At 55.1% G+C, this 22924-nt stretch overlaps 1 protein-coding gene across 1 annotated transcript in view; it reads right to left on the bottom strand.

Moving 5' to 3' along the window:
- Positions 1-22924, bottom strand: part of PPFIA4 (PTPRF interacting protein alpha 4) — a 134231-nt gene that overhangs the window by 71884 nt on the left and 39423 nt on the right. The window contains exon 2 of the mRNA XM_074977877.1: positions 17904-18758. Within this exon, the coding sequence (XP_074833978.1) occupies positions 17904-18140 (237 nt within the window). The 5' untranslated portion in view covers positions 18141-18758. The remainder of the gene's footprint in view (positions 1-17903; positions 18759-22924) is intronic.

The raw sequence follows: 22924 nt of genomic DNA, 5'->3' as shown, positions 1-22924 counted from the left end.
GCAGCCCGGGCTCCCTGGCTGGTCAGGGCGCTCGGGCCCTGTTCTCCCCGTGCAGCACCTTTTGCCCACAGGCCGGGAAAGGGCCCCCAGCCCCACTGCAGCCGGCACGTCCCCATGCGCTGTTAATAGGAGTTGGGGGGCGAGGGGAACCGAACAGCCCCTGGGCCCTGCAGGCAGATCGACTCCCCCTCGCACGACAGCTGCAGCTGCAGGGATTCTCCGTGGGCTGCCCCTGCCGCTGACCCATGAGCTGGAGCCCCAAGCCTCCAGCCCAGGCAGCAGACCCCCGCTCTGCAGCCCACGGGGCAGGAGTCAAAGGGGGCTCACTCCGCCCGGCCCTCTCCCAGGCCGAGAGGGGGCAGGCTGAGGTCTGCTCTGAACAGCAGAGAGAAGATGCCTCCCTGCCTGGCCACAGCTCCTTGGGGGGCAGCCAGATATCCCTGCAGCGAGAGGCCATCCCTCCAGCAGGGCCAGGGACTCTGCAAAGCCCAGCAGTGTCTGCGCAGCAGCCTGGCTACACCTCCCTCAGGATGCACGTGCCTGGGACTTCACAGACCTTCGGGCCAAATGCTGGGAGGCGCTGAGTGCACACAGCCCCTGCCGGCTGCAGCAGCTCCCAGAGCTGGCCTGCCTGTGCTGAGAGGGGCTGGAGAAGGGGCGTGTGCTTTCAGACCTGTCACACGAGGCTGGCTGGGACCTTGCGCACAACTCGTCTGGCCTAGCCTCTGCACAGAGCTGGCTGAACACGGGCCTTGAGTTTTGGCCTGGTGCCCACCCTCTGGGGCGGCTCTGCCCCTTGACTCCTGGAAACACACCGGATGTCTACCTGGCCAAGGTCCCAGCTCCTCATGGAGGCTGTCTGTCTGCCCGCTCCATGCCAACGGCCAAGCACCTCGCAGGGCCCCTCACCAGCTGTTCGCCCACTCTGCGCCCAGGGCCAGGCACAGCCCAGGGCCCCTTGCCAGCTGTCCTGTCCACCTGCTCCGTGCCCAGGAACAGGCACAGCCCAGGGCCCCTCACCAGCTGGAAGAAGGCAAACGTAGCGCCCATCTTTAAAAAAGGAAAGAAGGACAATGCAGGGAACTATGGATCCGTCAGCCTTATCTCAATCCCTCGGAAAATAATGGAGGGGATCCTCAAGGAATCCATTTTGAAGCACTTGGAAGAGGGGAAAGTGATCAAAAGTAGCCAACATGGATTCACCGGGACAAGTCCTGCCTGACCAATCTGATTAGCTTCTATGACGAGGTAACAAGCTCTGTGGACATGAGGAAGTCAGTGGATGTGATATACCTTGACTTCAGCAAGGCTTTTGATACGGTCTCCCACAACATTCTTGTCCATAAGTTAAGGAAATATGGATTGGACCCTTGGACTATAAGATGGATAGAAAGCGGGCTTGATGGTCGGGCCCAACAGGTAGTGGTCAATGGCTCAATATCTGGATGGAGGTCTGTTTCACGCGGAGTGCTGCAAGGCTCGGTTCTGGGGCCGGTGTTATTCAACATCTTTATTAATGACCTGGATGAGGGACCTCAGCAAGTTTGTGGATGACACAAAACTAGGGGGGAGAGGTAGATACGTTGGAGGGTAGAGAGAGAATAAATTGGAGGACTGGGCCAAAAGAAATCTGATGCGGTTCAATAAGGAGAAGTGTAGAGTCCTGCACCTGGGGCGGAAGAATCCCAAACATTGTTACAGGCTGGGGACCAGCTGGCTCAGCAGCAGTACGACAGAAAGGGACCTAGGGGTTATGGTGGATGAAAGGCTGGATATGAGTAAACACTGTGCCCTTGTAGCCAAGAAAGCTAACGGCACACTAGGGAGCACTAGGAGGAGCATTTTGAGCAGATCTAGAGAAGTCGTTACTCCTCTTTATTCGGCAGTGCTGAGGCCACATCTGGAATAGTGTCCAGTTTTGGGCACCTCAGTATAAAAAGGATGTGGATTTGCCGGAGCAGGTTCAGCGAAGGGCAACAAGAATGATTAAGGGTCTGGAGCACAAGACCTATGAGGAGAGGCTGAGAGATTTGGGCTTGTTTAGTTTACAGAAGAGAAGACTTAGAGGTGATTTAATAGCAGCCTTCAACTTCCTGAAGGGGAGCTCTAAAAAGGAGGGTGAGAGACTGTTCTCAGTGGTGTCAGATGGCAGAACAAGGAGTAACGGTCAGAAGTTGAAGAGCGGGAGGTGTAGGTTGGATATTGGGAAAAAACTACTTCACCAGGCGGGTGGTGAAGCATTGGAATGTGTTGCCTAGAGAGGTGGTGGATTCTCCATCCCTCGAGGTTTTTAAGTCCCGGCTGGACAAGGTCCTGGCTGGGATGATTTAGTGGGGGTTGACCCTGCTTGAAGCAGGGGACTGGATTAGATGACCTCCCGAGGTCCCTTCCAGCCCTATGGTTCTGTGATTCTATGGGCCCTTGTGCACAACTGGTCTGGCCTGGCCTGTGCACAGAGCTGCCTGAACACAGGCCTTGAGTGTTGGCCCAGTGCCCACCCTCTGGGGCAGCTCTGCCCTTTCTCTCCTGGAAACACACCGGATGTCTTCCTGGCCAAGGTCCCAGCTCCTCATGGAGGCTGGCTGTCTGCCTGCTCCATGCTGAGGGCCAGGCACGTGGCAGGGCCCCTCACCAGCTGTTCTGTCCACCTGCTCCATGCCCAGGACCAGGCACATCCCAGGGCCCCTAGCCAGCTGTCCTGTCCACCTGCTCCACGCCCAGGGCCCGGCACAGCCCAGGCCCCCTCGCCAGCTGACCCCACCTCTGTGCCCAGGCCCGTCCCGGGGCCCCTCAACAGCTGTGCCCTCTGGTCTCGCACCTGCAGCGCACTTTGGGAGGTTCCCTGTCCAATAACTCTCGCCCTGCCCTGGGACCAGGCATGTCCTGTACAGACCACGGTGCTGCCTGCAGCACGTTCCAACCCCACCTTCAGCCGCGCCCTCCAGCCCAGGCTGGGTCCCACCTTGCCCCCAGCTGCAGGCACAGCCCAACGTCATCCTCCCGCCGTGCAGGACCACTCGCCCATCACAGTGAGAGAGCCACGCTGCCCAGACGCCTTGCTGCTACCCTGTGCCCAGGCACCCCACCGGCCTGGCTGCCAAGGGCTCTTGGCCGGAGCTCTCTCTTCGGTCACTGAAATGACGCAACGGGCAGGAGCAGCCCCGCAGGGGAAGAGGCAGCGGGCGAGGGGGCCCGGTGCACAGAGGGTTAAGCGGACTGGCGTGCAGCCCAGTGCTCTAGCCCAGGGAAGCCATGGGACCAGCCATCTCCTGCCAGCAGCCGCCAGGATCTTTAGGAGCCAGGCACCCCCCTGATGGCACTAATCACCCACTGCAACAGCCCAGGCTGTAACGACCCTGCAGCCCCCAGCCTCCAGCCACGTGCCTTTTCCTGGCGTTTCACCAGCCAGCCCGAGGGCTACAGCCTTTGAGAGGGAGCTGGGCAGCCAGGCTCATCCTGCGGAGGAGGGACTGGCGCTGGTTGCATCTGAGGGGTGGGCGATCCCTGCTGGGCGCAGCTTCCCAGGGTCTGGACTGCCCTTGCTGTGCCAGGGCCCCTGGTGAGGGAGCCTGGGATGCTGGCTTCAGCTAATGCTGTGGGTTCAGGTGGGGCCACAAATTAGGGGTTCAGGGTGCAGGAGGGGGCTCAGCGCTGGGGCAAGGAACAGGGGTGCTGGTGGGGTGCATGTTCCAGGGAGGAGTTTACATGCAAGAAGGGCTCGGGGCAGGTGAGATGAGCGAGGGGTGCAGTCTCTAGCACTGCTTAACTTCTGGGGAGCCCCCTGAGGGACAGCTCCCTGCAGCCCCTAGAGGGAGGCGTGGCTAAGCAGCTCTTCATGGTGCACGCTGCCTGCGCTCACCACCTCTTCAGCTCCCATTGGCCAGTGGGAACTGCAGAGCCAGCGCCCAGAGGGGCAGCACACGGAGCCCCCTGACCCAAGCCCTGCCTCTGCCTAGAAACCGCTTCTGGAAAAGCCCCATGGAGCCGGTCGGCCAGCTCAGCCAACCAGGCTTTTAATGGCTGGGTGAGCAGTGCGGGCCGAGCTGGCAGGGCCCTTTCCAGCCGGACCCCTGCCAAACCTGTCTCCCCGACACCAGGGCACAGGCCTGATGCGGGGTTGAGGAGACGCTGCAAGAGGGGGGGCAGCTTCACGGTCCCCATTGCTCAGTCACCCCCAGGATGAGATCCTGAGGGGAGCTCAACACCTGCGGCTCCCCTCGAGGCCATCTCTCTGGATCAGGTTTGAAATAAAGGAAACCCAACGCATCCCCAGACAGCGTGCGCAGGGCTGGGCAGCTGGTCTGTGTCCATTTGCTCCCGGGTAATGCAGGGCCATGGGAGGAAGGCCTGCTGGGGGGCCTCAGTTTCCCCGTCTATGCACAGGGATAACAGTGCTGGCCTCCTGGGAAAGGACTTTGAGCTCCAGGGGTGGAAAAGGCACTAAGACGACGTAGGGTGAAAATGTCTAAGGCAGGCCCTGGTTTGTGCTTAAGAGCCCCTGTTTGAATCCCGAAGTCCAGAGTAGCCCACAATACAGAAACCCAGTTAGCATGAGGGGAAAGCTACCCCGCTGGGCCCCCCTCATCTCACTCGCAAGACCCAGGGAAGGTCACCCCAGCTTGGACAGGACCCTGGAGTTTGCAGGGAGGGATACTCGCCCCAGCAACCACATTCCAAGGGGAGGCCCTGCATACGAGAACCGAGACACGGCGGTCTCTCCTCCACCATCCCAGGCTGGTACTCCAGACAAATGTGTTATCGCTCTCTGCTGCTACTGTCTCTTTTGCTTAACCTCCTAGATAAACACCCCTGGATGTGCCTGGGGGAAAGCGCCACCATCCCTCTTGTAGATGCATCGTCCATCCAATCAGACATGTAGATGTTATTGCGTCTGCTTTGTTTTAACAACGCATTAAGGAAAACCACCTGTGCTAGAGATAAGATGTTCTGCAAGTTATGGGTGGGGACACTGTGTAACCCTCTTAGATTATTGGCTGATCATGCTCATTTCATCTTGCTGCTAGGACCTATCCAGGCGTGGGTAACACCCAGGCTGTAGTTTTACCCTGCCCATCAATAATCTATATAACCAATTGTAACCTATTGTCTGACAGTGATCTCCGAGTCTAATACGTGAAGTGACGCCCCACCAGCGCTGGCTGTAAGAAACCCTCCTGCTTGCTTCATACGCGGTGCCCAGACTTTGTTCAAACAACTGGGGGCTTGCCCGGGATCCAAGCTTGTGAGCTGCACAGGAGCTGGAAACTGATGTTCGCCGAGGGGTAAGTATGTTTACTTTACCACCCTACTAGCCAGGACAGAAGTCTCTCTCTCCCTGCAGACACATCTTGGTTCTGCTTTTCCCAATTTAAACCGGAAGGAACATATCCATGAAAAGGGGGACGAGTACAAGAGGGTTGTATATTGTTTAAGCTAAGGGGTGTGTTACGGAGGGACTAGACAAACCTCCATGGAACAATTGAGCCATACGTTAAGCCCAGGACTGGCTGGGTACACAAGGCAGCAGGCAGTGTGAACTGGTGGTCCCACTTCCTCATTGCACGTAACATTGCAAGTCCTGGCGGAAGCCCCCCCAATAGGCACACAACGTGTACACCTTCAAATAGTACAAGTCCCATTAAGGCTGGCATTGTGGGCGCTAAGCCCGTGGTACAAGCTGCATACAGAAAGGGGAAGACGTACATTCCCAATAAGGCTGAGAACTGATCTGTAGGACTCGAGACCTCAGTATCCAAGGGGAGACGTACATCCCCAGTCAGCAGTCAGGGCAGACAGAAGCCATGACGTCCAAGGGGAAGGTGAAAGTTTATCCATGAGAATACACGAGTACAAACATATGTGGATTCGGCAGGTGGCAGTTAAGAAGGCAGTCGGCCAGTCTGCCCAGAAGAGGAATTGATTAAACGGTGGGGTGAGCCGAAAACTGGCAAAACAGATAAGGCAGCAATAATATTATTGGAGATCCTAAAATTAAAGGAGAAAGGAATCGAAGCCTTGAAGGACAAAAACAAAGCTCTGAGAAGTAAATGCCAACTTCAGAGTGAGAAAATTAAAAGCCAAGAACCAGACCCTCTGGGCCAGAAGTGTCTAAACCAGGCCAGGAATGACAGGGAGGAGGCCCAGAAGACAGCAACCATGGGGGATTATGTCCGGCCCCTATTTAAACACAAACTAGGAGAATAAGGAATGCTGGGGAGGACGGCACAGCTGGTCAGAGATTCTGCACAGAAAAAAGGATAGTTGGACAGCAGTAGTTTTACTCACCTGTGCTGCAGCAAGAAAAGACTTCGGCACAGAAAGCGTGAGGAGGCATGAACCAAACAGCTGCAGAAGCATGTAAACAACTGCTCGAGATAGAAAGGAGTCATCTAAGCGTAACTGCAGGGTACTTGGGGGAGGTGAGAGAGGAGTTAAGAAGAGAGGAAGAAATGAAGTTGATGCTGGGATTAGAAGTTGAAGATTTACAGAAAGTAGCAAAATTGGTACCAGGATTACAGTCCCTTGTGCAAAAGTTAAGCAGCCAAACAGAGGGGGGGAAGCATGTTTATGAAAAAAAGGCAGAATACGTGAAGGAGGAAATTCAGTCTAAGGCTTTGCAACAAGCATGTACAATAATAAGGGAAGGTTCCAGTGATGGGTTAACTATGATTGACTTGGCTGTAGTGACCTGGTTAAATGTAAGGAGAGAAAGGAATTGTGATTTCAAGCTATAAAGATCGGAGAAAGGTAAAACAAGAACAGCAAATAGAAGCCTAACTGGGCAGCTATATCGGGGCTGTGGAGGAACAGCTTTCTGGACAAATGCCCAGACTACAAGACCTTAGAGAAACTGCCCACCTCTGGAAGTTGTTTATCCATGTTCTTTTTCTCCAACTCACTAACTCTTTTGTGGTACAGAGTATGCTCTTACAAGTGTACAAACTGTAGAGTACGTGTACGTATCGTGAAGCTTCATTTAAATTAACTGTCTTGCTAACAAGTGGTTGTGTCAGAATCCAACAACTTGCCCTGGTGACAACTGGGAATTGTTTTCAGTTTTGTGCTGTCAAGTGCCCGGCAATTAGGATTTGTACTCCTCATCGTCGTGTGTGGGCCTTTTTCGCTTTTATGGCTGGTCGGGGTAATGTCTGTTTGTCTATTTGTTGTTTGTTTGTGTTGTTGGTGGATCCATAAGGAGGGGAAGTGTTCCAATATGAACAACGGCCAATATCAGAGCACAGAAATTGTGTAAAGTCTAAATAGGTTCACAAGATTAAGTTTTCTCTTCTGTTGTAAAAGTAAGTAATTTATAAAGGTAACTTCAACATGCAGAACTAACAAGTAAAATGTATTTAAAATCACCAGCTAAGTGTTATGCCCAGTAGGACCACAGGGATCTGTGGGTTCTAGTGAGCTGGATATGTAAGTTAGTGGAAGGGTTTAATGTCCACCTGCCAACAGCTCTCAGCCTTAAAGTTTAACCCTAGGCTATCCCTACCCTGCCGTAGCAGAGGCGGTAATCCAAGATTTACTGAAGGATTAAGACCCTCATTAAGACCCAAGCCCCTTCAATAGCCCAAATTTGGCAAGTTCTTGAAAAATAAATGCAGAATCCCCTGCCATGGCTGCTGTAGTCACTTACTGCCTAATGTTCTACCCCTAATACGAGAAACAAAGTGAACTGTTTGCTAAAAGTTCAGGGCAAGAATGACAGGAGAAAAGGAGGCAGTAAATGCAGGCAAAATTATTCAAATCCCTGAAGTAATAAATGTCATTTTGGGAGAACAGGCAAGCAACTGTAAGGAAAGAATAAATTAAATTTGTAGATTTAGGAGGAACCTAAGCAGCTAAACATTGTGGAAATGTTATAGAAAAAGAATTCTGGGGTTCTTTGCAGGCATTCTAAAGGAAAAATGGGCCCTTTTCCCAAAGGCGTGTCTGTAAAGAAGCCATGCAAAGAGATAACCAAATTTAAATCTCTGTATTTCGGTAAAACATTCTAAAAGATAAGGGGTTTCTATTGGAATTTAACAGCCCCAAATGTATAACAGGGAACGTAAACTATGTGTAGCAGTGCAAAATTAAGTGAAGTAGTGCAAGAGGTGTTAAGAAAAAAATGTATGCACTCAACATGAGTGACCCTGTAACAAGGTGAAATGTACAGGATTTTCTCTTAATAAAAGAAAAACCTTATAGCAATGTTAAAAACGGTAACTGAAAACATCCCACATGATAAAGGACCACTCTAGTAACAGTGCTTTTCAGTTAAGTGTGAATAAGCCCAAAGATTAGCACAACAGATGATCTACTACAAACCTAATCAGTGGTACAAAAAGGAAACTGAGGCACACCACCTCATCTATTTTAATTAATTTAACTCATTAATTCACCCTAACCAAGCTTAAAGTGTAAAAGGCATTAAAACCTGGCCCAGCGAATAAGTCTGGAATGGATGCAATGCCTCTGTTTTGCCCAAAATCAGCAAATATGTTTGTAAAAGGAGTATTTTAAGATGTAATCTGCCACCCCCAAGAGGGGTAGCAAAATGTTCTTTTGCCCTTCAAAAGAAAATCAGAAGAAGCTAGTACAAAAACTTTTTCAGCCTTGTGGTGCTCCAAGCAGTAAATTCTCTCCATTGTAATAAAAGAAAAATCAAACCCAGCTAGACAATAACAGCAGTCTGCATAAGCCAGCATTTCAACTTGGGGATTTGGTAATGTCACATTTACCCTGAGGTTAAAGGAATCCTGAAACCATGGTGGTAAGATCTCACGTGGGTCCTATTAACCACAGACACCCGTGCTAAACTTGGGGAAAAGATGGGGACGTTTTGAAGGCACCAAAATCAATTAAAGATGCTTGAACCAGCAACTGCAAATACTAATAATGTTTCTCCAGTCTCCCCAGGTACTCCAGAAGGATCAATGAACAATCACAAGGTCGTTCCTGTTGAGGCTCCTGCTGCCCCTGTGGAACACGACGGAGAAAGCGAAAAGTGTGCCATGTGAAAGGGAGAACTGGAAAAGGGAAACTAACCCCCTTCTACTTGTTACACTAACAAAGCACTTCGCTTTTGTAGGATTCACACACTAATCCTTACAAAGTCCTGGCCAGAGGCAAAGGTCAACCTGGGGCTCGGACATGAACCAGTAGATTACAAAAGATTCACACAAAATCATCCACTAATACATGAGCATAATGCATAACCCGAGAAACTAGTAACATCCCTATTTCCATAATGGCCAAGTGTCCAGCTACTCGCTGGTGCCAGAAGTTATGGAACCCGAGGGAAATATCTGGAAAGAGTCGTGGGCTTCACTGGCTCTTCATTCCAAAGGAAAGACACCCTCGAACCCTCCTACGGTCCTATAAAGGGAACAATAACCCCAATAAATGCATCAAGCCTCCAAAGTGCTGACACAGAGAGGCAGTTGCGTACTAACAGTGAGGGAGACCATAATGCCTTGGGCTCCCCCTCATTTACGTATAATTACCTTGCCTATTGCAATGACACAGGCACTGAGAGAAACACACAGTCCTCAGTGCTGGAGTTTGTGTGGGATATTGTAGGGCACAAGCCCAATACCAGCACCAGATCATGTGTCAATTACACTGGTACGGTGCCTATAGGAGTAGGTCCTACTCGCTGCCACTGGGGTTTACCCCACTGAGTGTAACAGACTACAGAGACCGAAGGTTAGTTATCTATTATTAAATGGTGCTAAAAAGACAGTGGAAAGGAACTGCTGGAGAACAGGGCCGCCCAGGGTATGGTAACACACCTCCCGGATGGCCGAGTCCACCCAGCTGTTTGAAGGTGGTAAGCTCCCATCTCCCCAGCAGTCCCCCGTGGGAATGGGGACACAGAGAATCAATGAGAGTCCAACGGCCAAGGTGGATGGGGCACAGCATAATCTTCAGCCTCCTAGTGGCTTTAGGCATTCCCCACTTACAGCAGGCCAGCATGGGAACCTCCCTGTCTGTGCGGAGGAAGGGCCACACCACTACAATAGAAGGCATTGCCTATTTGGAGGTCGCCGGAGGTACTTTGCACCCCTGTGACAGTTGCACCCATTGCAAAAAGGAGATCTGCGCACATGTCCATATAAGGTCTCGATGAACTTGTCTAGGTTTGAAGTAACGGTCTCTGAGAAACGGATGCGCACAAAGCTGGCCCAAATGAATGGTACCTACTGGTGTTTGACTGCCCAGACTGACCACTCCACCGAATTGAATGGAAAGCCCTACCCGTCCACGTACCCATCTGTGTGCACGACAGTCCCTCACAGAGCAACCCTGACCGTTGACGGGACGTGGCTCCACCGTACTCCGGCAACGACGGGTAACCTAACCTGGGACCCTGAATGGCACGGAGGAAGTAAGTAGCTAGAGGAGGGTCTAGTGGCCCTGCAGGGGAAGACTGAGGAGCTGGTGGCCAAAGCCCAAAGGCACATTGGGATCGGCTGTCTGAGCTACACACAGATAGGTGAGACCCTGGGCCAAGCTAGAGCCAATACTCAGGGGCTCTGAACCAGGCAGCAGAGGTCAAGACAATAATTATGGGCAGCGCCTTCCCTGGCAGCAGAATACCATGGGGATAAATTTGGTGACATTTTATCAAGTCACGTTGGGAGTGTCCATCTGGACATTCCTACTGGTATTAGTGTTGTACAGGGGCCTCTGAAACAAAATGAAAACACTAAAATTGTTATATGTAACCCAGCGGGTTCACGAACCCTTAGGTTAGAGGAGGGAACGGTAGGGTAAAACTCCTAGACAAGCCATGATACTCTACTAAGAACCACTGCTCTAAATCTGGGTCTGGAAGTCAGGCCTACACAGGTAGCATGATCTGTGTCCTGTCCCCTCCCCCCGCCCCAGCCCACCTGGAAGGCCATCCTGGCCGGAACAAAGACAGAGATAAGTAATCAGAGAGGTAGCTGAGTTAGTCTGTGTCTTCAGAAACAACAAGTCCTGGGGTATCTTATAGACTAACAGATATTTTGGATCATAAGCTTTCATGGGCAAAGACCCTCTTTGTCAGACGCAGCTGATGAAGCAGGTCTTTGCCCATGAAAACTTACGCTCCAAAATATCTGTTAGGCTATAAGGTGCCACAGGACTTCTTGTTGTTTTTAAAGATGGACATAGTCACCCTGGCAACCACATTCCAGGAAGAGAGCTCGAGGATGTCTCAGAGCCAGGTAGAACCAAATGCTTGAGTGTCACATGCCTTCATTACCTTCTGCTTTGATTCTTTAGCTATAACAGGAATGGTCATATTCGGGTGAGGATAACACTGGGACGAGGACATATACATCACCACTTTGCACATCACTGTCCATTAACGTTTGCTTTGTTCAAAGGACTTTCTGTAAGCTATGGGTGGAGATCATTATTGTAACTTTCTTAGATTGTCAGCTCATTGTGCTAATTTCCCTTGCTGTTAGCTTCTCTCCAGGGGTTCTGGGGTCTCTCCTCTGCCCCGTTGCTTCACTCTCCACCTATCAACTTTCTGTATAATCAGTTGTAATCTGTTGTTTGGCTGCATTCACTAGGCTGCAAGCGAACTGACACGCCACCAGCGTTATGTGCATAATAAACCCTCCTGCTTGCTTCACACATGGTGTCCAGACTTTGTTCCAATGACAGGACATTTTGTGGAGCAGGAGCCCTAACCCTTACAAAGGTCTAGCCAGAGCTAAGAGCCAACCTGTGGCTGGGACATGGACCAGTAGATTATAAAAAGGTTCACATCAAATCATACACTAATGCCCACAATAACAGGGAAACAAGTAATATCACCACCTCCATAATAGCCGAGTGCCCGGTCGTTCACTGGTGCCAGAAGTTATGGGACCTGATGGGAACACATGGGAGGAATCATGGCACTGCTTTGGCCCTCTCTTTAACAGGAAGGATACTCTTGAGCCCTGCCGTGGTTCCATACGGGGCACAGTAACTCCAGTCAATGCAACCAGCCTTCAAATCACACACACACGGAAACAAATGCGCACCAACAGTGATGGGGAATACCAGGCCCTGGGCTACCCCTCATTCTAACATAATTACTTTGCATACTGTAACAACACTGGCACTACAAGAAACACACAGTCCTCAGGGCTGGAATTTGCATGGGATATTGTAGGGAAGAAACCAAACACTAATACCAGATCACGTGTCAACTATACCAGCACTGTGCCTATACAAGTAGGGCCGGCAAACTCCCACTGGGGTTTACCACTTAAGGCCCAAACAGTCGTAACCCCACAGGCATGGCAATCATTTGTTAAGCAATGGCCCACACTGACATGCCCTCGGTTGGAAACCATCAACCAAGTCCTAAAGGATCGGGTGGAACCCCCCGATTGTGCGTCATGTCCTGAACAAGCCCCAATCGCAGAACCAGGACTAGGAATGACAGGACCAGTATTACCAGTCCTCACCTCGGGGGTGTTCTGCAGAGTTATGTGGGGAGTGTCTATCCTGACATTTCTAGTAGTACTGGTGCTGTACCGCTGCTTCCAGAACAAACTTAGAACACTGAAATTGTCCTATCTAACCTGTCGGGTTCGTGACCCCTGAGGTTAGGAGGAGGGACAGCAGGGTAAAAATTCCTGAGGCAGGCCATGGTTTGTGCTAAAGACTGTAGCAACCGTGGATAGTAATGCATCTTTTAGGGGAAACTTAGTATTACTCTGTATCTTTGCATCACCAGGTGTTACCCTATATCTTTTTCATAGACCACAGACTTTTGTATTACTCTTTAGATTTGTTATTTTATACTACTTTGTATTACCCTTTATATTGGTTATTTTATAGTCACAGACACTTTGTACCCGGTTCCATATTGTACTTAAAACTCCATTTTACTCTTGTATGTGCCTGTAAACTTGTGCTGTCGGTGTGAGAGTGCGGGGGGTGAGAGCCGCCTGGAAGTGTGGATGCAGATGCTTAGAGAGTTCCCCTCCGGAGCCAGATGGTCTGGACAACAGACCTGGCGGCTGCAGAACAATGAGACCTGGACTCTACAGCAGTGACCCACTGTGATGGAGTGGGGGATACCTGTGTGTATGTGAGTGGCTCACAGAGGGTGTGGGGCTCCTGCTGAGGGTAACCTTGATGACCAGGTAACACCTTTGTACTGCAGACAAAGGAGGAGGTGGAGCCTGAGGGATTTGAATTGGAACTGGGATTTGGGAAGCAGTTAGTCTGGGCTGAGGGAGAGCGAGACAAAGGAGGGGGCCAGGCTCCAGCTCTGGGGGCCCCTCGGGGCCTCCTCTCCTCAACATGGATGGGACTGGCTGTCTCTGCCTGCTGTACTGACTCCTCTGTACGATGCTGTGTCCTGTCAGCTAATAAACCCGCTGTTCTCCTGCTGAGTGAGAGACTCTCCTGCCTGCGGACAGGGTGCAGAGCTTGGGGGACCCCAGAACCCCATCACACCCACCCAGAGGGGAAGATGAAGATTAAGTCCCATCTGGAGGTGATGAGTCGCACAGAAACCTGGGCAGTGGGAAAGGATCAAACCCATCTGCCACTGACTGGTGACTCCTGGTGCCTGGGGCAGAGGGACAGGACCAGGACTAGGACTCAGAGCCATGAAAGACGTGTGCCCCACTGCAGGGTTGGGTTCCTCTTCTCGTCTTGGCAACATCAGAGCATTGATCCAGATCAACACAACCTGCCTCCACACTCACCTCTAATCCATCTGGCCAATGGGTTAGAGTGAGCAACCTTGGGTAACGCTAAGCAACCATGAGAGAGAGAGAGAGAGAGAGAGAGAGTGCTGCCGAGTAAACTATGTCTATTATATGCATATAAATACAATGGTTCTGTATCCTCAATAAATGTGGCGTTCTTGCCTTGTCCCTCAAAAAAGATCTGGTGTGCTTCTTATACGCATAAAAAGATCCCCTATTTGAATCCTGACATCTGGAATAGGCCTCTAATCCTCCAATACAGAAACCCAGTTAGCATGAGGGGAAAGCTACCCCGCTGGGCCCCCCTCATCTCACTCGCAAGACCCAGGGAAGGTCACCCCAGCTTGGACAGGACCCTGGAGTTTGCAGGGAGGGATACTCGCCCCAGCAACCACATTCCAAGGGGAGGCCCTGCATACGAGAACTGAGACACGGCGTTCCCTCCTCCACCATCCCAGGCTGGTACTCCAAACAAATGTGTTATCGCTCTCTGCTGCTACCGTCTCTTTTGCTTAACCTGCTAGATAAGCACCCCTGGATGTGCCCGGGGGAAAGCGCCACCATCCCTCTTGCAGATGCATCGTCCATCCAATCAGACACACAGATGTTATTGCGTCTGCTTTGTTTTAACAACGCATTAAGGAAAACCACCTGTGCTAGAGATAAGATGTTCTGTAAGTTATGGGTGGGGACACTATGCCAAACTGGGGGGGTGCCCATCCCCCCTCATTTCCCCCACCCAAAGAAAAAAGCCAGCCCTTTGCTTCTGGCTCTTTGCCCCTGACATTTTACGTGGGGGACCTGGCGCAGCCACTATAAGAAGCAGGCAGTTGGCAAACACCCACATGGAGCTAGCTGCCTCTTGCAAAGGGGGTGAGTGGATTGGGGAGGAGGGGGACGGGGGTTGAGGGTGCCTGGCTTGCGGCAGGGGGGCTCACGGGGCTCGGGCAGCTGGCCCTGGCATTGCAGGGCTTGGGCAGCTCGGGCTGGCCCCGGCAGTGTGGGGCTTGGTCATCTTGGATGGGCAGCTCTGGCAGTACAGGGCTCAAGCGGGCAGGCAGCTGGCGCAGGCAGCTCTGGCGGGTGGCACGGGGCTCAGGCAGCTGGCCAGATATGGTTGCACCAGGCACCGGCAAGGGGCCAAGGACAGCTAGTTGTGCTTATTTTTAATTTCAAACAACATTTTTATATCAAGTCTCTGTGTTTATTTTAAATTACGAATTGAATTTTTTGTTAAAGGGGGTTGGATGAGGGTAAAGAAGAGGTGGGGGTGAGGGCTTCTCACAAATCAAAAGTGGGGCGTGATGCTGTAAAGTTTGGGAACTGCTGGTGTAATTTTTTTAGCTTATTGTGCTCATTTCGTCTTGCTGCCAGAACCTATCCAGGCTCAGGTAACACCCCTGCCGTAGTTCCCCCCCAGCCCACCAAGAACACGTACAATCGATTGTAACCTATCGTCTGCCGGGGATCACCGAGCTGAATATGTGAAGCGACGCGCCCACCAACGCTGTGCGCAATCAACCCTCCTGCTTGCCTCATACACAGCGCTCAGACTTTGTCCCAGCAGATGACCTTGGTGTTGCCATGCTCCTCTGCTCTCCTGGGGGGCGAGGGGGCAGCAGTGCGGGGCCACTGGTGGCGAGTGGGTGAGAAGGAGCCCAAGAACAGAGGCTGATCATAGAGTCATAGAATCACAGAGCACTAGAACTGGAAGGGAAGTCAAGAGGTCACCAAGTCCAGTCCCTTGCCCGCCTGGCAGGGCCAAACACCATCTAGACCATTCTCCAATGGGTGTTTGTCTATCCTGCTCTTACACGTCTCCAGTGATGGTGTCACATGGCTGGACTTTTATATTGGGCCTGGAAACCATTTGATATGTCCAGGGCAGCTCTGGGCCCCAAATATTGCGCTGGGGGGCCCTGTGAAGTGCCAAACGAAAGCTGACGGTGCCCTGACGGTGGTGGTGTGCTGTTCCCACTGGGACTTGGGCTCCAAAATATCAGTTAGTCTATAAGGTGCCCCAGGACTTCTTGTTGCTTTTGAAGCTACAGACTAACACGGCCACCTCCCTGGTACTTTTTAGAAAGGGTTGCTGCACAGCTACGGCCTGTGATTTATTTATGAATTCTGACGGCCCTCACAAGAAGCTAATTAAAAATGACGGGCATCAGATTTAAAAACACAGAGAGAGTGGAAGCGCTGGGATCTGGGCACATCTACCCAGGCTGTAGCAAAACACCATAATCATAATTCTTGCAGAAGTCGAAACAGGCCCAGGCACGAACTCCTCCCAGTTTCCGGTAGCGCAGGGTGATGCTTGTCTGCTTTCTGTCACTGTTGCTGTTCACAACCCTTCATCCCTCACCACAGCCGATGGAGGGGATGCCACCCCCTCGGGTCAGGCATTTGCTGGTTTTGCATGCCTGTACCAGGCGAGTTGGCGTGCTGCACTTCAATGGCCGTGGGCTTTTCTGTTTGTGCCCCCTTATCTGTTAGGGAAGTCCCAGCCCACATCTCCAGGAGCTTGGGCCATGATCTGTGGATGAGACCATGGCTAGACGCTGAAGCCAAAACTGGGGCTGAGGTCAGGAACTGGGGGTCTAAGGACCAGGCCAGAGCTGGGGTCCAGAGTAGGGCTAGCATGGGGAAATGAGCAGTATGGATGACTGGCCAGCTGGGGGTGATGAAACATTCTTATAGTGGCTATGCTGAGAGCCATAAAACCAAACTGTAAACCCTGCATATAATGGAAACCACTTCCAGCTTGGGGGACCCTGTGCACCCCTAGTTTCAGCCACTATGAGGTCGGGGAAGATGACAGGTGATGGATGGCAGAACAAGGAGCAATGGGCTGAAGTTGCAGAGGGAGAGGTGTAGGTTGGGTATTAGGAAAAACTGTTTCCCCAGGAGGGCGGTGAAGCACTGGAATGTGTTACCAAGAGAGGTGGTGGAATCTCCATCCCTAGAGGTTTTTAAGTCCCAGCTTGACAAGGTCCTGGCTGGGATGACTTAGTTGGGGTTGATCCTGCTTTAGGCAGGGGGCTGGACTCCCATGAACTCCTGAGGTCCCTCCAGCCCTGGGATTCTGTGATAACGGCCCTGCCTTGCAAAGGGGCAGTGTGAAAGTAAACAGGGTAAAGTCTGTGAGGTGATCACATGCTACAGCCAGGGGCAGCTCCTCGGACCTGGTGCATGTGAGTGGAGCCTCCAAGACATGGCCACCCAGACGGGCTCAGAGGACAGGGCAGTGTGGGGTGGTGGTGGAGGGGGGAAGCCCAAGCCCAAATCCCTGAGCCCCTCTGCGTAAGTCATGTGCTCCAGCCCCCACACCATTTCTGTTGTTCTCCGCTGGACTCGCATCCACCTCCCTTCTATACCGGGGGCCCCAGAACCGGCTGCAATACTCCAGGAGGGTTATTCCCGTTGTACAGATGGGAACGAAGGCCAGAGAGACGAGGACGCGCCCGAGAGCGCACAGGGAGTCTGGAGCAGAGCTGGGAGCTGAACCCAGTTCTCCTAAGTAGCGCTCTAACCACTGGGCCCTCCTTCCTCAGGACGGGAAAGGTTTGCTCTCCAAACCTCAGCCGCTCCAATTCAGCGGGACGGGACCCAAAGCCGGGGCCCAGCTGCTGGGATGGGAACAGCAGCATCCGCCCTCGCCGCTCGCAGCCCCAAAGCAGGCAGCCGGCCTCCACCTTCAGGGACACCTCTCTTCCCCCTTATGGCTTTTACTGCCCAGAGGGGCCTCGATTCCGGGGTACCCAATACCCTCGCCAAGCCCTGGTTGGCGGGGTGCTGAGCCACCACCACCGCAACTGCAGCCGGTTGGGGCTGCAGGTGCCCAGCACCAGCGTTGCCCGTAAGCCAAGTGCCTACACGGCTGCCCCAGAGCAAGCGACTGGCAGAGCTCCCACGGCGGGCAGCGTGTGTTTGTGTGGGTGGTGGGCACCCCCACACGCCTTGATTAGAGGGAACACTGCTCGTCACCTGAGAAGCACCAAGCCCCAGGGGTTGGAAGTCAGGCACCAAACCAAGAGGCCGCAGCTGGGGCTGATGCCTGATGCCCACAGAGCCCCTGGCAGTGCTGCATACCCTGGCTCTCCGGTCTGCAGCACTCCCTAGCCGGCACCCTGCGGCAGAGCCGGGCCTGCGAGGAGCCCGTTCCCACAGCCCCGTCCCTCCTTCACCAGCTGCGCTCACCTGCGGGAGGGCAGAGCTGAGCTGCCTCTGCAGCTGGTCTCGCTCGTGCAGCGTGTCCTGCAAGCGGCTCTGGGTCACGGCCAGAGTCTCCCGGGTCTCCCGCAACGTCTCCAGCAGCTTGTCACGCTCGTCCAGCATGTTCACCATCAGCTGCTCAAAGTTGGCCTCCGAGTCGGGGCCCTGCTGGGACCCCAGCGGGTCGCCCTCGCTGATGGTCGGCATCACCTCGCACATCATGGTGGTGGCCGGGCTCAGCCACGTGCCAGTGTCCGGCGAGGCCGGGCAGCCTCAGCCAGGGGTTTGCGTGGACGCCTCCTCGCAGTCTCTGTGGGACGGCAGATCACATGGCTACAGCCGCCTGGCGCCTGCGGTGGCCATTGGCAGGGGCCGGCTCCCCAGGCCCGCTCTCGGCTCGAGTGAGTGGTCAGGCCAAGGCGTGCGTTGCGGGGATCCGCGTTCCCTGCTCCATAGGCTGCACGGTGGCCTTACGCCAGCACGGCCCCCGCAGAGAGCACCGCCGCTGGCTCTCTGCACTTCGCTGCCAGGCGCTGCAGATCCAGAGCCCCCAGGGGAGCGACTCCCATCCGAAGCAGCGTCAGGGCACCAGAGCGCAGTGTGGCCATGGGCTGAGACAGGCACACGCCACCCGTCCGGCAGCCGCCCCTCAGGGAGCTGGCACGCCAGCCGCACTGGGACAGGATGAGGGATGTCTCACCAGGCTGGCCATGGGGACCGAGTAGCCATCCGTGGGAGCAAAGGAGACACGGCCCCACGACGCACAGTGCAGCAAGCGAGGTACTCCTGGGCCCAGACAGGCTTCTCCCCACGGAGCTGTGCTCTCAAGCCAGGCCTGACCTACGGGGCAAAGAAACAGACACAGTGAAACACCCCCTGCTCCTGCCTGCCCCATGGCCGGGCTCTGCCAGTGTATCCCTTCCAGGCACCCAGCCAGCACCGAGGCGGCTGCAGGGGAGCTAGATTAGCCCAGAGCCCGTTGCAGCGCCAAGGCAGGCGCTCCAGTTCCAGATCAAAACCCCAATGCGCTAGGTGCTGTACATTCAGCTTTTCCACTTCACAGAGCAGTGCTAGCGAACTGCCCCCGCCCCCACCCTTGCCCTGCAGCCTCCCTCCGAGGTCTCTAGCCTGCCCCAGACGTCTCTGCATCTGCCTGTGGGGTAGGTCTGGTGGCAGGAACGTGCTGGGCCCATGCACTCCCGCTGGGCCAGGAAGGGGATGCAAATATCTTCCTAAACCAACTCTCCGCATACTGGCGTCCTGGAATCTTCTTGCCACTGGCCCCACCTGCGCACCACTCCCCTGAGTGACCGGCGGGAGGGGAGATGCCAAGCCACCAGGGGAGAACTGCCCCCCGAGAAACAGCCCCCAGAGGAAGTGGGGCAGAGCCAAAGGGATCCCCCAGAGGAGCTCGGGGGCAGGGCGCTGCAGCAGGTCCCCTGCCTGCTCTCCTGTGTGCCGGCCGGGTGCTCTCAGGCAGGTGGGAGCCCTGGGGGGAGCCACGCTGTCAGGGGCTGCAGGCCTGGAGCAGCTCCGATACAGCTGGCACTAGCTCTCACGGCAGGCTGTGCTCAGGATCAGGCCCAGGCTCGCAGCCCAGCAATCAGCCGGAGAACTGTTGCTGGTCAGGGCTGCCAGGCCGACGACAGCCACGATTCCCAGAGCGCGACTGGCCGGCAGCATTTGTAGCCCTGCCAGGGGCAGGCGCCTCCCCCAGCCATACGTTAGCCAGACAGCGGCGGGGGAGCAGCAGGCCACCTGCCAGCCCCCCCGGGAGAGCTGGGGATGGCACCGCCCGGGGCTCTGCATATCGGAAACCCGACGCCTCCCTTCTCTGAAAGCTGGGAGCAGAGGGGACCCTGGGATCACCCTCCCGGAAGCATCCCCTGGGCACGGCTCTGACGCCACTGGGGGGCCTGGCTCGCAGACCATGCTCAAACCAAGGCATTGCCGTGGACAGCCAGGAGAGCGAGCGCCAGGGTCCCGCCCGCTTGCAAGAGGAGAAGCCCCTCCTTCCCTAGCAGCTTTGGAGCAGTGCCAGGAAATCGATAGGAGAAGGCAGCACCCTGGCTCACGGTCCAGCCCAGGGTCCCGCAGACGGGCTGCAGGGGGGCTGGGGAAGCAAACCCCCTGCCCCAAGGCCTTTGCACTTGCTCAGCGTCCCACAGGCTGCAGAGCCAGGGATTGGGGCTGGCCAGCGGTGAGCAGCAGTCCTGCCCGCTAGCCGGCCGGCTGCACCAGAGTGGTCCGGGGCCCTGCCCTGGCTGCTTGCATTGAAAGCTGACCGGCTGCCTGTCCATGCAGACCAGGGGCTGGTGGCTGCCCCAAGACATGGCCCAGCCAGGGCCGGTGACCAAGGCCTCAGTTCCTGCCAGCACAGTGTCACGTTCTGGGTGGGACAGAGAGGGGCCGAGCAGGGACCAGAAGGGGGTTCCTGTTGGGTGGCAGGGGGCAGAATTTTCCCCTGCTCCCAGGCAATGCATGGCACCACAGACAGGTGATTCCGAGCATGGAGAAAGCCCCTCTGGACCACAGGACAGCCTGAAGCCTGGATTCCCGGGCACTCCTGGCCCTGCCCAGTGCCCTCAGCTGCGGTCATCCATAGCAGAAGAGAAATCAAGGGGACATGGCCCAGCTAGTCTGCTGCTGTGCCTCTAAGCGCAGCCCAGGCCGGAGGTTTCAGAGCCAGGTGGACGGAGCCCTCTCCTGGAGAAAGATGGATTGACCCAGCCCTGGAGAGAACCTCTCCCGCCCCTGGGCACTTAACAGTTGGGTTATGCACAGAAGCAGGAGGGCCGAGACTTGTGCTGGTGCTTGGCCTCTGCCGCACAGAGCTGGATGGTCTCAGCAGCTGCAGAACCAGGCGGTCTCCTGTTTGCCTCCCGTTCTGATCTCTTGTAGCAAGGAGTTCCCAGGGGAGTGCCCCGCTCCGAGGCCAAGCGGTTCCATTCCCCGGGGCGAGGGCACGGCTCTTCCCATGCCACAGGGCACCCCCTGGTTCTCGCAGGACAGGGCGCTGAGCACTGCACTCAGCCCCCTGCAGCACTGGGCCCTTTGCTAACCAAAGGCCGTTCGGTGCTCTGACCTGGACACGGCTGCGTAGCTCCGTACGGACGCAGCCGCTTTCCGCTGGGTGCCCTTTCGTGAGCCCAGCAGAGAGGCTGAGGGGGATGAGGCGAGGCAGGGGCCAGAGACCGAAAGCAGAGGCTGGGCTCGGTGACTTCCTCTCCTCCCTGCAGGTAGGGAGACGGGCCCCCCTCTGGCCTCCCTCTCTGCCGACTCCGGGCACAGCTGCAAGTCTTCTCGTCAAAGGCGACATCAACCGAGCCAAGGTTACCAGCAGGCAGCACAGCGTCCCCAGGAAACCCAACCGCTGCTAAAACTGGTCTCTTGCCTGGCCCAGCCTTCCTCTCTCTGCAGAGGCCGGGCAGGGAGCCTGAAACACACGTACCCTGCGACACCAGGTAGGGGGCACTCCTTAGCACTGAGCTCTGGGTAAGGAGCCCAGACTCAACCGCACTGGCAACCGACAGAGGAGGCTGTTGGAGAGAGCAAACTGGCTCCTTCCCCTCCCGTTCCAACCCATGAGCCGACACGGACTCTTCCCACGCCGCAGCCATGGCGCTGTCCTTCCTCTTGTGGTTGCTCCTGGCCTCGTCCGCCTCCAGCCTCCCCGCCCCATTCAGACCTCCGGCCTCTGCACTGGCCCTACGACCCGTCCTGCCGCTGGCCGCGCAGCACCGGGCTGTGACGGGGTCAGGGGCGGAAGACACGTTAAGGAAAGCGAGTCGGGATTTTCGGCTGGCCAGCCAGTGTCCACCCGAAGCCATGTGGCTGTGTGCGGTTACACATCATATTAAAACACTCGGCAATGACAAGATGACACAGCACCAAGGCCAAGATGTGATTAATGAGGGCCCAGCACAGCTGCAGACACCTGCTCCATAGCTGCATCCTCCGGTGTGCGCATGGACAACTGCAGCTCTTTTTTGGGGATACAAATGTGGGGTGCAGAATGTGATGGAGTGGGGGATACCTGTGTGTGTGTGTGGCTCACAGAGGGTGGGGGGCTCCTGCTGAGGGTAACCTTGATGACCAGGTGTGATGAAGTGGGGGATACCTGTGTGTGTGTGAGTGGCTCACAGAGGGTGTGGGGCTCCTGCTGAGGGTAACCTTGACGACCAGGTAACACCTTTGTACTGCAGACAAAGGAGGAGGTGGAGCCTGAGGGGTTTGAATTGGAACTGGGAGTTGGAAGCAGTTAGTCTGGGCTGAGGGAGAGCGAGGCAAAGGAGGGGGCCAGGCCCCAGCTCTGGGGGCCCCTCGGGGCCTCCTCTCCTCAACATGGATGGGACTGGCTGTCTCTGCCTGCTGCACTGACTCCTCTGTATGATGCTGTGTCCTGTCGGCTAATAAACCCGCTGTTCTCCTGCTAAGTGAGAGACTCTCCTGCCTACGGCCGGGGTGCAGAGCTTGGGGAACCCCAGAACCCCATCACACTGGTGTCAGAAGTGGGATGTTCTGCACCCCGAGGATGGAGCATCCAGCAGTAAGTGACCGGGGCCCCGGAAGAAGTGGGGCCTGCGAGACCCAGGTGTGCTGAAGGGCAGTGAGGTGCAGTTCCCCAAGGCGGAGGGGCCTGCGGCCGAACCCAAGCAACTGCGGTCGTGGTCCTCGAGAGGGGGTGTCACACCCGAGGAGGGGTTACTCCTGGGAATCTGTTGGAGTCGGTCCCAGAAGGTGGAGGGGCCGAGAGCCCAACCCCCAGGAACAAGTGACCCCTGAGGAGGCTGACGCTGAATGAGTTCTTCCCAAGACAGTGTGCTCATGGTCCCTGAGAGCGGGTGTCGCACTGAAGAAGGGGTTCCGCTGGGAGTCTGTTGGAGTCAGTCCCAGAGGGCAGAGGGGCCTACGGCCTAACCCTGGGCAGCTTGTGACCCGCAAGAAGCCTGGCACACTGAAGGGATTCTTCCAGGAATCGTGGGGTGCAGAGGGCATCAACCTGA

Source organism: Carettochelys insculpta, chromosome 26 (assembly GCF_033958435.1).
Source record: "Carettochelys insculpta isolate YL-2023 chromosome 26, ASM3395843v1, whole genome shotgun sequence".
In the NCBI taxonomy this organism is placed as follows: Eukaryota; Metazoa; Chordata; order Testudines; family Carettochelyidae; genus Carettochelys; species Carettochelys insculpta.
The sequence above is the reverse complement of the archived record's forward strand: the minus strand, read 5'-3'. Positions and strand labels throughout refer to the sequence as shown.